The sequence below is a fragment of the Gavia stellata genome, chromosome 1 (assembly GCF_030936135.1).
Source record: "Gavia stellata isolate bGavSte3 chromosome 1, bGavSte3.hap2, whole genome shotgun sequence".
NCBI classification, from domain to species: Eukaryota; Metazoa; Chordata; class Aves; order Gaviiformes; family Gaviidae; genus Gavia; species Gavia stellata.
Genome location: NC_082594.1, coordinates 130,733,937 through 130,747,312, shown reverse-complemented (window position 1 = coordinate 130,747,312; position 13,376 = coordinate 130,733,937). Strand labels below are relative to the sequence as shown.

Here is a 13,376-nt window from a genome sequence, read left to right as displayed (position 1 = left end):
CTGAAGGCACACAGGGGGCTCGACCCGAACTTTTCCAGGCACTTGCTAGAGCAAGGCACTGTTCATGCAAGGCCCATGGTGAGGACTCCATCAGGACATTTTCTCCCCTCCTTCTCCTGCTACCTGCCCCAGTCCCGGCCCCAAAGCGCTGCCCCACTTGCCCCCTAGCTCACCCAGCAGCAAATGATGTGACCATCAAACAAGCACATCACTTCCTAACAGATCTACCACGGCAGCTCTTCATGCAGCTTCCAGGTGGCACTACAGCAGGACTCCGTGCAGCCGTGCCTCAGCCCTCTGCTCCTCCTGCTGGGGCCAGGACTCGAGAAGGGAGGGAATGGATGGTGCTGGCAGCAGTGCTGTCGCTGCGTGTTACCACCTGCCCTCCAAGCAGAGCTCTGGAAAAAGCACATCCTGCGCACCCCAGATATTATTACAACAAATTTTGGGTTCACTGGTCAGAGAACTGGAAGTGCAGCACTTGGACTCCGACAGCAACCCTTGCATTTGCAGGGAGGGGGACAGAGCAGGTGTTGCAAAAAAGCTGTCAGGTTAAACATCCATACTCCTCTGGGTACAGAAACCCAGGCGGCTCCATCCGCACAGCAAGTTTATAACCACGCTGGGCAAGAGAGAGCACCACAGCCCCACCAAGAGTCCCTGATGGGGGCAGCTCAGTCTTGCTGCACTCAGCAGTAAGGATTTAGGGGGGTTTTTGCACCTCAAACTTCCTGGCAACCTTTCCTTATGGGAAGAAAAAGGAAGCTGCAGTCAAGCCTGTGTAGCTAATATCGGATTCTGCCATTTTAGACAGACCAAGAACATACGGCAAGGCTGCAGGGTGGCTGAATGGAAGATGAGGACTATCCTCAGCCTGATGCTTCTCTGCTGGTGCTACTCAGACAAAAGCAAGTACCACCTCCCTCCCTGCGGCCCATGCTGACAGTTAAAGAGAAGCTCGTGCTTCGCAACAAGCCTGAGAAACCCACCCCTATTTCAAGCATCATTGAACATTCACAACTCCATCCGCATGGCAAACCTGCAAGTCAAGCCCAAAGTATTGTGATAAAACGCAGAACACGGGAACCACCACGACCTTCTGCACATTCTGGCACGCCCTGCCTGAAACGTGGCTACATCTCCGTAGGAGTGCAGGTCAGCTTGGGAAGATAGCTGCTGGCAGCCTCTTGTATCATTCCTCCTCCAGCCCTCTCTTCCCTCTGCCGAAGGGGCTACAGTGACAAACAAGAGTGTCCGTTCTTTACTCCAGTTGGCCCCACAAAGGCAATTTGGTTAAGAGAACAAGCCAGTCATCTGTACCAACGCTCAGGAAATTGTTTGTGAGGCTTCTAAGGCCCTAAGGATGACAGCAGCTGTGTGACACCACTGGGCACCCCTCTGCCCCAAGTGCTCTCCTTGCTGCTCCTGAGAGCTAAAGGAACAAGAATTCAGATCAACCTGCAGAGCAGGGAGCCAAGAACATTCATTTTATTGACCATCTTGACAAAATCCAACTTAGAAAGAAATAAAAACCAGCTAGTGCAAAACCTTTCTAGGAGATACAGACTTCTTGGAATAGAAAATTACCATAGTCTTCTGCTTTGGTAAGCAGAACTGGAACGGATCCTTTGCATCACTGGGTACATGCACATACACCAAAGGAAAAATGCTCAGACAATGACAAGAATAAGGACAGCAGGCCTCAAAGAATACTTTTTAATTCAAAATTAGCAAAACAGGTCACATTTTAGATGCAAGGCCTGAAATAATTCACACCTTATTCTTGTTTTTTTAAATAACTGAGAATTCAGGAAGAATGCAGAAGCCATTTAAAAACGTATTTCAGATGCAGAAAAGTTGAAGAGGAAAGAAGTCTGGTCCAGATCTTTAGCTAAAGAACTCAACCCCAATTGCCCCAAAAACTCCTCCACAGCCCATGAGGGAAGCTGCTTTGCCAAGTTTGCCCAAAGCAAGCTTGTGGGAGGAGAAAGTCTGAGGCTGGTGGCCAGCCTCCCCGTTCCACCCTGCCCCTTCAGCAAGGCCAGGCAGCAGGAGCCAGGGAGCTGCCAAGGAGCCATCCAGTGCGCAAGGCTGCGGCTTCACGGCACCGTCTCTCTTAGGGTCGCTTGAGGACAGAACTTCTGGTGCTGTGAAGGAGACCATCACACTGAGAAGCACCTGTGTAGGAACCACCAGAGGTAAGTGAGGCTGTTCAATACGTGTAAGTGAGAGAGGCTGCAAGAGCAAGGGAGGAGGTTCTGCCTCTGGCAGAGCAGTCGTGGGCAGCTCTAGTCCACCATCTCCCTCCAACAGTGCAGTCCCTTGGACTTCTTTCTCTTGTTACCACGGCTCCCCACCAGCTACAGGAGGAGCCGCTCCAACAAAAAAAGAGAACAGTTCCCCACTGCCATGTCAGCTCGAAGTCCTTTGCTCACTCGGCGGCTGTGGGTCAGGAACCAAACGCTCTCCCCGTGCTGCCGAAGGGACTTTCTGAGGGCAGCAGCTCGCACGGTACAGGTGCCGGCTGCCAATGCAGGAGGAGCTGCATTGCACTTCTCAAGCCCGCTCACCGTAGAGGAAGCAGAGCACATCAGCAGGGAGGAAGGGAAGCAAAGGTCTCAAACACACCTCCTGTTTCCTCCCTCTTCACTGGCTCCAGCACCCACCGCACCTATGAGCCAGAGGGCTGCGCACTGGCCTCAGCCGCCGGGTGCAGTGGGAAAGGAGCAAATGTCGTCTTCCCTCCTGGCCCCGCCTCAGTTACCGCAGCACCCCTTCGTGCTTGCTGTGGGATCCGGCTCCCCTGCTCCCACGGGGTTGTCGGCCACGGAAGCAGGCTCATTCCCCACAGATGCCAGCGGCCTGGTGCCTTTGCCTGAGCAATTTGGGACGCTCCTGCGCCCCCGTCCCCCGGGGACTTAGAACACTGGGATCTTGTCCCTGCGCACCACATCCAGGTCATCATCCAGGGTCAGCAGGACCTGAGGAGGAAAGTGCGAGACAGCTTCAGGTCTCACTGGCCAGTCCATGGCTGGGGAGAATGACCAGCTCCCAATGGCATCTCATCACAGCGGGGCTCCACCTGGGCCACATCTCCAGCAGTACAGGAGTCACAACAGCAACCCATGTGCCAGATTAACTGTTTCTGTAAGGCTTCCAGCAAGTCACTCTGGCAACACAGCTGACACGTAGCTCTGCCTACAGTGCTTGCAAGGACCTGAGCAGGTAGTCCTGCCCCAGCCATGATGGAGACGCTGCTTGTAAACTGGTCCCTTGTCACTAGCCCTCTGAAGAGCCATCCATCCAGGAGGCAGCAGGGTGGGAATTGCTTGACCACAGCTCAGACGTTGCATGTGGCCAGGCAGCTCCTTCACAAACAGTTTGCACCTTGCACAGCTAGGGTGCAAGCCTCCCTCTCCACTGCCCCAAAGCACCATGCTGTGACCCCATCGCAGGGGACACCTCCACCTTTGCCGCCACACAGACCATCAGGCCTGAAAAGAGGTACCAAGTAGAGGAGCACAGGAGTCAACTATGGAAGTGAGGGAACGCCCAGGAGTGAGCTAAGCTCCACACCAGTGACCCTACTGCCTGGGTCAAAGGGAGTAGGGTCCCTTCCTGGGAGTGACTCACAAACCCATGAGAGCATTGGTCAGACCAGCAGCCCCTCGGCTTTCCCACAACAGCTGTATGGCCCACAGCCCCAGAGGGAATTTGAAGCCAGGAGGCACAGGGAGCAACAAGGCAAAGGAGAAAGCCTGATCCCACTGACAAGGAGCATCCCACTGTGAAGAATGTCTGGAGGCAGAGCCAAGCAGAAGAGCTGTGGCACTTCTGTGGGGTCTGGGGGCAGCTGTAGCTCCATGCGGATAAAGAGGGACAAGGAGGAAGAGGAGAGGGTGAGGCCATACAGCAGAGTGGGAGGGTCAGCAGGGCTCACCAGAAAGGAGAAGAACAAGGCAGCCGCGGAGAGGAAGTGCCAGACGTCATGGTCATCGAAGAAGCCCAGCAGGATGCATGGCCGGTTCTTTTCCCGGGACTCTGCTGGAGTCTCCTAGGAGAGCAGGCAGGGGGTCAGGACCTGACATCCACTCACACAGGGCCCTGGCTGGCCATGTTGGACCCTCTGGAGATCACCCTGTCTTAACCCTTTGTGCAGGAGCCAGGAAAGAGCGCTGTGCTGGCCGGACACGTGGTGAGAGCAGGGCAGGAATGCAGTGTCATACTTAGACCCAGAGATAGATCTGGGGCCACAACCCACGGCTGGGGGGAACCCTCTGGTCTCCGCATCTGATGTCCTGCATAGCACAAGCTGCACAGCTTAAACCAGACCACCCAACAGCAAGCCCCTCACTTCCATGGAGATGGACATGGTATCTTGTTAGAAGGCATCCACTCAGGATTTAGGAGCCTCCCAGGCCACGGAGAGCCCCCACAACCCCAGGCAGGTTATCCCCCACTGGCCATCTGCTCCAGGGAGAAGTCTTCCATCCAGCACTGGTCAGGATTTGCCCAGTTTTGCTTTCAGATCCCCAGGTCCTCCTCTGTCCCCTGGTGAGGGCCAGTCACCTCCGAATGACCTGGGTCATAAATAGTCTCTCCACAGCTACATGCATACGGTCATTTTTGGCTCGGCACAGCTTCCCATGCTCCCTTCCCAGCCTGCTGAAGGAGTTAAACCCTTTCAGCTCTCCATGAGCAGCCCAAGACACTTTCCCAGAGTATTTTTTGTATAAAACAAAAAACATGAAGGAAAGATGATGAGAGACAGAGATGGACAGAAGGACAGTGAAAGGTGAACCTTACCTCCCAGCTGCTGAGGGTCTGGAAGAAGAAATAGAGGGCAGCTGCCCACACCACCGCCGTGGCCACAATGCAGAACAGGGGGATGGGCAGGAGCTTCTCAGAGCTACGGAGCTGCAGACAGGGACAGAGCCTCACAACGTGCCCCAGGTTCTTCCCAGGGGCTGGAGCCATGCATAGGGCTGACATGCCAGCCTGGGCCATCTGCAAAGGGCTGCCCACCCCGGAGAGACACAGCCCAGCCACCCCTGAGATGGCTACACAGCATCCCTCCCCAACACCAACACCTTGTTCCACCATGAGCCCCACAAAGGCCCCTCCACATCCCTCTGCAGCACCACAGGAACCCAAACTGCAGCCAGAAAAGAGGCCTGTCCCTTCCCCTTTGAAGACAGGCACCCCAAGGATGACTACAGCTGCCTCCCCTTACCTTCATGATGATGTAGAAAGCCAGATACAGCAACAGGTTACAGATAAAGATCCCCAGTATGTAGGAGGCAAAGTCTCTGGGCCGATACACCAGCCCGAAGATAGCACTGAGAGAGAAGGAAGAAAGGACATTAGACAGCCTCTTCCACTGGTGACAGGGTACATCCCCAAACTGACAGCCACCCACTGCCCCCCACCCCCAGACCACAGGACACAGCAACACTGCAACAGCCTCCCAATTCCCTGGAGAAAATGCACCGTTCGCCTTTGCTCCCTGCCAAGCAAACTCAGCCACGGTCAGCCGCTGAGAACGGCCGGAGACCCCAGAGGACAGGCAAGGGCCCTGGGTTGCTTCCAACCCATGGCCAAACGCATCTCATTTGGTAGGAGTTGGCCCCAGACCTGTATGTTTAGCAGAAGGCATGTCCCTGAGAAGCAGCTTCAGTGAAAAGCAAGAGCTTGGGGCAATGATTTTAGGTTTCATCCAAGAGCTGATCCCTCCCATCCATGCAGTTACTGCTGAGCCAGGGTCTGTGACTAACAAGCGTTCGTCAAGTCTCCTGCACCTTGGCTGCGCCAGAAACCTCCCAGCTATGTGGGAAGCACGTGTACAGCACAACGGTACCACGCCAGCCCTACGCAACCTCGCTCAGACACAAGCCATGAGACAGCACCAGCTGAAACGCTTAGGGATGCCTCACGTAGCTCTGTAGTGCTGCACTGCATCCTACGGATCTGCCTACCTCCAGCACTCATCACATCAAGCTCCTTGCCAAAACATGTCAGAAGGGCCCCAGCACAGGATTATTGCACAGACGCGGCTGCATTTCCCCATCACTTCAGACCACCTGTGTGTCAATACTGAATCCTGCTGCCCACGTCCACAAGACACCAACACCCCACTACTTACAAGGACCAGTTGACCAGGTTCCCAACAATGAGCAGAACCATCCTGTCCTGAAGAGAAGACACTGATGATCATATGAAAGCAGAAGGAAATGCAAAAAGAGGCCTTTGCCTCAGATATTCAGGATATCGTTATGTGAGGATTTGGAGCCCAGGTCCTGCAAACACACATGCATCTGGCTCTGAAGTTTGCTCTGCGGGAGCTTTTGCCAGATGGAAACCGCGCTGGTCCTCACAAATTTGAAGAAAGTGTTGCAAGAAGGGGACTAAACATCTAAAAAAGGACAAGCCCAGCACGTAAAGATCAGCCTCAGGAGGTTCTGCAAATCCTTTCACTGTTTCCACTGCTTTTCTACTTAGATTCCTTCTCTCCCACAGAAAAATTATTGCACAGAGCAAGGACATGCTTGAGAGAGGCAGCAGGGGAAGCTTTGGATAGCATCCCGCACATATCCACAGAGCCTTTTGTCACCCATCTCGCCATTAGCTAGGGAAGGACTGTAACTAAAGCAGGCAGAAGGGTTACATCTGTGGGGCATGTGCATTTATGCTTACAGTTGCTTTCACGACATAGCTATTTCAGGCTGGCCAGGCTTACTTTACGCCTGAGAGCACTGAGTTTGCTTGCAAAACTCAGTCTGACACTTATTCAGAGATGGGAGAATATATAAGAAAAATAATAAGGACGCTCATGGATAAAAACTTCATTTGGCTTCAAGCTCTGTGTCAAGAAGAAAGTAATCAGCGGGACACAAGGTAACAGCTACTGTTTCTTACTTTTTTGCTGTCTGCCCTGAGGTGCTGTAGAAATAGCAATAGCTGTTGCTTAAGCTGCAGAGCCAAAACAGTCGCTACCTTCCCCAGAGAGGCTGTGTTGCACAGAGCCTCATACCCATTCCTTGAACGGATGGCCCCAGAGAGCAAGAGCAAAAGCAAATCCTAACGTGCCTGTCTCACCTTTGCTCTGATGTTTTATTCACCAAGCCTTAGATCAGGGGAGGCCTGAGAGTGTGGGGTAAAACACTGCAGCAGAGATCTACGCTTACCCAAACATTTTGGGGGAAGGGGAAGAAGGAAAAGAAGGGAGCATCACTTTTTCAAATAGCCATAACTCTTTCCTCTGCACATTACCTAGAAAGTGAGCAATCACTGAAGGAGGTGCTGAGATGAGAAATCACCTACCATGTACATCGGCCGACTGCACTGCTGGATACAGTCTGTGTATAGCACCATTGCTGCCCGTCGAAATATCCCAAAGTCTGTCAAAGAAGAGGATAAAAAGCCAGAACAGCCAGCAGAGTAAGCGCTAAAATGCCTACAGGGGACAGATGCAGACACCCACTGGCTGACAACAGAGGACCCAGCCTGCGGATGTTCAGGGTGTCAACAGATTCATTTTTTGCCCTTCAGGAGCAGTCTGTGCTGAGCAAAAGGACAGCCACCACAGGATGTGGATGGCATTTGTCCGGAGTGACAGGTTAAAAAAAAATTCATGCCTTTGTCACTGCGCTGCCCAGAAGTCAAATAGGCCCTGACTGTACGCGTAAACAGGCTGGCTTCGCAGCCGCGTCTGTGGAGGAGAGACGTGTGTGGAGGAAGAGGAAAAGCGCCGTCCATGGAACAAGCTGCTAGAGCAGGGAAACAGCAGAAACTCAGCCCTTAGAGGGGCCTAGAAGGGCAGAGCGTGCTCGAAACACCTCTGCTCTCAAAATCATTGCAGAAGCTTCACTGCAGAGCCGTCAGTGGCAGTGGGGACGGACGGACATGCATGTACACACACGCCCCTCTTCAGCAACAAATGTGAAGCTTGAAAAGGCTCCTGTGCCAAGATCAGAGCTCTCCTGTGCTATATCGCTCCCTTCCTGCCAAGAAATGGGACTGGCAGTGCTGCTGGCAAACTGACTTCACTTCCTAAGAGCCAACCCCAGGTGGCACACGAGCCTGCCTCCCCGCACACATCCATGCATCCCCGGCAGCAACGCCGCTGCTCAATCAGTTCAACAGAGAAAAATGAGAGCTGCTGACAGTTACCTGAGTCAGGGCCCTCTGAGGCAGACAGGAGCAGAAGAGGAAGGAGAAATATGTTTGTAAGCAGAGCGCAAGAGCCAGGTTCCCCACCAGACCCTCTCCCCCCTCACTCCATGACGGGATTTTATGCAGCTCACTGCTCTGAGCACAGCACTAGGGAAAGCTGTAGCTGAAGGACGGGCTCCCCCAGAACCCAGCTCTTCTGTCACCACAGAGCAGACAGGTCGTGCTGACTCCCATGGGTCTGGGAAGCAGCAGCACAAGGACTTCAGAGACCAGGAAGAGCATCAGATGGATGAGAGGACAGGACAACCCAGAACACAAGCACAGGCCACAGGACCATGCTCACGGATGTGCTGCACAGGCAGCTCGCGCAGGTGAGGACAGGAGGCACCCGCACACCATAGATCAAGATGGTTCAGTCACAGCACTTACCGATCTTGAAGCGGCCCATGTAGTAGATCTGGGTGCTGAGAGCCAGTGACGCCAAAACATGGATCATTGAGAAAATTACCCAAAACCACATGTCATTTTTCCCAAACACCTGAAAAGAGACATATTAAAAGCAAACTAAGCCCTGTTATCAGCAGGCTGATCCTTTTCTCTCCTATGTCACCATGGGGCACTAGACAACCTCACTGAATGTGGAAGAGAAACCCCAAATCTTCCAACCCCAAACCAGATCTATAAATCCAAACAAACTCCAGAGAAGCAAGAGGAGCTCAGCACTTCTGCAGAAGAGACCATTCTTTCTGAATGCCCCTTCAGAGCAGGATGACATCTTGGAAGGGCTGCAGCTGGCCCAGGGAGCAGAAATGCAGGGACGCCCAGGCTAGGCAAGCTCTCTCTGCTGAGGTGGGCAGCAGCTCTCCGGCCAGGAGGTGGATTTTTACGAAGGCAGTCAGGGAACCAACCGTTACTTTAACAAGCACGTTGTAGTAGACCAAAAAGGACAAAGCAGCTCTGCAGGCAATCGCATCTATTTTACACTTTCACTTTATTTAAGGACTAAAAGTGACCTACAAAGGCAGGTTCATGCTATATTAAAAGTTTAATTTTTCAGTTATACATTAAGGAGTCCAGGAACTCTGGTCTGCCATCAGGCTGTGACCACACACACTCCCCTCCCCTGGGGCACGGCACATGCCTGAGCATTTCTTTTTGTCTAGGGAAAAAAAAGCCAGCAGAAAAGCCACCTCTGCATGAATGGAGCAAGGGAGACATGCAGTTTATAAGCTCTACTCTACAGCTTCAAAACATCCCATAAGAAAAAAAAAAAACAGCACCCCATATAAAAAGCCCAGTGTTTCGAACCTGGGTGTGCAGATCTACCACAGCTATCAAGAGATTCTTGGGAAGTCCCAAGTTCACCAGCTGCTCCTGCATGCCTTATCCCACAGTCTCCTACCCAGAGATCACAAAATCACAGAATCACTAAGGTTGGAAAAGACCTGTAAGACCATCAAGTCCAACCATCAACCCAACACCACCATGCCCACTAAACCATGTCCCGCAGTGCCACGTCCACACGTTCCTTGAACACCTCCAGGGATGGTGACTCCACCACCTCCCTGGACAGCCTGTTCCAGTGCTTCACCACTCTCTCTGTAAAGACATTTTTCTTAATTTCCAGCCTAAACCTCCCCTGGCGCAACTTGAGGCCATGTCCTCTAGTTCTATCGCTAGTTACGTGGGAGAAGAGACCAACACCCACCTCTTTGCAACCCCCTTTCTGGTAATTGTAAGAGAGTGATAAGGTCTCCCCTCAGCCTCCTCTTCTCCAGACTGAACAACCCCAGCTCCCTCAGCCGCTCCTCGTAAGACTTGTGCATTTGTTATTCTGCATTATGTCAGGTAGTGAGGGACTGACAGCGTGCTGGGACCCAGCTGCTAGTTCAGAGCAAGAATTCAATGGACTTCGCCTGGTTACTGCCAAATGAAAGAGTCCTCCAAAAAAAGAGAAGCAGAGACCTCCAAGGTAAAGCACAGGCTGGGGATTCAGGCAAGCCCAACTCAATACCTGCAATGCTATGAGCAAACGGGCAAAGCCCTGTACCAGCCTGACCTGTCAGTGACTACTGCTGCACAAAAGCAACCCTCTTGTGATTCCTTCTGCTCCAGTGCCCTTCTATAGGCAGGTACTCCAGAACCTTGCCCAGGAGCCCCCCAGCCTTTATTCTAGCCCTGCATCTCTCCAAAGATAGCAAGGCCAACCGCAGGAGCTGTACCCAGCAACACAGAGTTTTCCAAAGGGGAGAAAGAGACACAAGCAATTAGGTAAAGGACACTTGACTTGGAAAGTCAGCCAGCCTCAGCCCTCTCCTCCAAGGTCAGCCACCCCACAGCAGACCAGCTGCATGCTTGGTCATGGGCACCTGGATGCATGAATTTCTCCTCTTGAGGGCATGTGGTGGGCAAAGTGCAAAAAGGAGCCCACCTAGAGAAAACTGCCCTGCTCTTCCCCTTCCTGCGAGCCCAGGGGAAGGGAGGAGGAAAACCCAAGAGCACTGGGAATTCAAATGTAGCAGCTGCTTAATGCACTCTTATCCTACCCAGCTGCTCTCCCCAGTCATTTGCCCACTTAAGCTATGTTCCCAGCCACACCATCTCCCTCCAGGAGAAGCAGGTAGGTAAGAGGGAGCCATACCACTCCAAGGACAGCCAGACAGATGACTACAGCAAACGAGGCGTAGGCAGAGTAGGCGCTGGCATTGATGTCTGGGTGGCGGGTCTGGTAGAGCTTGAGCATGCACAGTCCTGCGATCATGTACATGAAGGAAGTGTCTATGGAGGGAGCACAACAGAAACAGTGAAAACAGGTACTGCCAGTAGGCTGAGAAAGCTGCTCCAAATATATACAAAGAAATGCAGCAGCAGGGCCAAACCCAAGGCTGGCAGGCACAGATCCCTGATGCTGCACTACATTGTACAGCGCCTTGTGCTTTGCCATCTTGCAGCACATCTACCATGCTCTGGGGCAATAAAAACCAAAGGGGCTCAGAAAATAAGTGCCCAACACAGTGCAGCACAGAAACAGGCAGGGAATCACAGAATGGTTATGGTTAGAAGGGACTTCTGGAGGTTGTCTGGTCCAACACCCCCTGCTCAAGCAGGGTCAGGTATGAAAGGGTTGTCCAGGACCATGTCCAGTCAGACTTTGAATATCTCCACAGAAGGAGACTTCACAACTTCTCTGGGCAACCTGTTCAGTCTTTGTCAAAAGTAAAAAAAATAAAAAAAAAAATCCTGTGTTCAGCTGGAATTTCCTGTGTTTTAATTTGTGCTCATTGCCTCTTGGTCTGTCAGTGAGCACCACTGAGAAGAGCCTGGCTCACTCATCTTCATTCCCTCTCATTGGGTATTTACGCACATAGACAAGATCCTGCCTGAGTCTTCTCTTCCCCAGGAAGGCAAAGGAGCCCGCAGGGCTCCTTTCCACTGAGATGGCAGACAGAGGCTTCCTAGGCTTGAGCACTCAGCCGCTCAGGCTGCACACTTACTATCTTCAAACACTGAGCTGCAAAAGCAAAGGGAGATTTTGCCAGCAGTGCACTACCAGAATCCCAAGGTCTGGAAAGGAGGCTGAAACGTGTTAGTCCCCAGCATCCAAAGCCTCACTGCCTCCTGACTGAGCCCTGGAACAGGCAGGCTCCAGGGAGGTTTACAAGGGTAGAGGGATGGGAAATGCCAGCAACTCAGCAGGAGACAGAACATGGCAAATCCTACCTCCAGTTCAAAAGGAGAAAAGAAACTCAGCTTACCAAACTGGAAATTGGAGTAATTAGGGCAGACGTGATAACAGGCACTGAGCACCCCTTCCATCATCAGAGCGATGCCCATAGCATAGAAGAGACCAAAATGCTTTGGGATCCCATAGTCCTGGAAGAGAGCAGAGAGTACCCTCACTGTCCTGATGATAAGCGAGCTTCCACCCTCCGTCACTTCATCCCTCCTAACTCCTACACGTGTCCTTCAGCCACCAGTGCAGCAGTGTGCTGCGTGCAACCGTCGGCTCTGCATTTAGCCACACTGCATAGCCAGGTGAATCCACAGGAAGCAAACCCAAGTTAATCACACAGAAACTTCTGGTCTGAAGACCTCAGCGTCTTGGTACTGATATCCTGAGACTAAAAATCTCTCTGTCCTATAACTTGTGCCATGCTACATCCTGCCTAAAACTGAGAGCACGCTAGAGACCCAGAATAGCAGCCTTGCTCCTGCGGTCAGTAGGGGCTTAAAAGCACCTGAGGAGCAGAACCCATCAGCCCAAGTGAGAAGGCATCTCCATCAGGATCTGGCTGAGATCTCATCTAAAAACCATAAGCAGCAGGCCCTTGAAACTGCTAAGGCCTTTACTTGCTACCAAGACAATGAAAACAGAGCTGTTTGTCTCCAGAAACCACCAGCACCACTGTCCACAGGGCTGCAGATTTCTCCATCCTCTCCCAGAAGATACCGAAGAGACTGCAGAGGCTCTGGCTACAAGCAGCTCTGCTTCAGAGCTAGAGACAGCCAAATTCCTCTGGGTTGTTGTAGGCAGCTCTATTCCCTCTTGCTAACGAGAGTACCAAGAAGGAACTCTTGATTGTGTAAGACAAATCAAACCTCACTATAAACAAAAGCATCTCAGGATACTCCTGCTGTCCCAGTTCCTCCACAGGAAGTGCTGGAGGAAAAGCCACAGGAGTTGTTCCTCTACTTATCTCCTTGTCTTCGCAAGCCCAGGCTGGGTCACCATGGCAGTAGGAACATACTGTAAGCAGCAAAGTACTGGGGTGTGCAAGAACATAAGCGTCCCACCTAAACCCTTTTTCAGGGTAGGAAAAAAGAGGAGGATTCAATCCTCCAGCAAGGAAGGCAAATAGAAACCCACTGTGTACCACTCTGGTTTTCAAGTTCTCCCTGTCCTCCTCCCTCCACTCAGCCCCATGCAACCATGCTTCCTACCAGGGTATAGACATCTTTCATCTCCATGGCCCGACGGTGGAGAATGTCCCTGCGCAACACAATGAGGAGGAAAAGAAAGCCCAGCAGCATGTGGCCCACGTTGCTGAGGATGTTGTTGAAGGCACTGCAGGGGAAAAAGAAGGCTTAAGGCAAAGGCAGCACAACAGCAGGAAGCCGAACCCTGGGCCATGATAAGCTGAATCCATTTCACTTCCCCCACCACCATCCTCTACCTCAGCAGCTGCCAAACACATGCCAGTTTT

The 13,376-nt window shown here is 52.3% G+C and overlaps 1 protein-coding gene across 1 annotated transcript in view; it reads right to left on the bottom strand.

Annotated features, from left to right (window-relative positions):
* Nucleotides 1-2,918: 2,918 nt before the first annotated feature.
* Nucleotides 2,919-13,376, bottom strand: part of SIDT1 (SID1 transmembrane family member 1) — a 48,891-nt gene continuing 38,433 nt past the window's right edge. The window contains exons 16-26 of the mRNA XM_059817890.1: nucleotides 13,114-13,237; nucleotides 11,928-12,045; nucleotides 10,814-10,950; nucleotides 8,602-8,710; nucleotides 8,170-8,184; nucleotides 7,321-7,397; nucleotides 6,143-6,189; nucleotides 5,234-5,339; nucleotides 4,807-4,917; nucleotides 3,941-4,054; nucleotides 2,919-2,981 (exon numbers count right to left, since the gene is read on the bottom strand). Coding sequence (XP_059673873.1) covers nucleotides 2,919-2,981; nucleotides 3,941-4,054; nucleotides 4,807-4,917; nucleotides 5,234-5,339; nucleotides 6,143-6,189; nucleotides 7,321-7,397; nucleotides 8,170-8,184; nucleotides 8,602-8,710; nucleotides 10,814-10,950; nucleotides 11,928-12,045; nucleotides 13,114-13,237 — 1,021 coding nt within the window. The remainder of the gene's footprint in view (nucleotides 2,982-3,940; nucleotides 4,055-4,806; nucleotides 4,918-5,233; nucleotides 5,340-6,142; nucleotides 6,190-7,320; nucleotides 7,398-8,169; nucleotides 8,185-8,601; nucleotides 8,711-10,813; nucleotides 10,951-11,927; nucleotides 12,046-13,113; nucleotides 13,238-13,376) is intronic.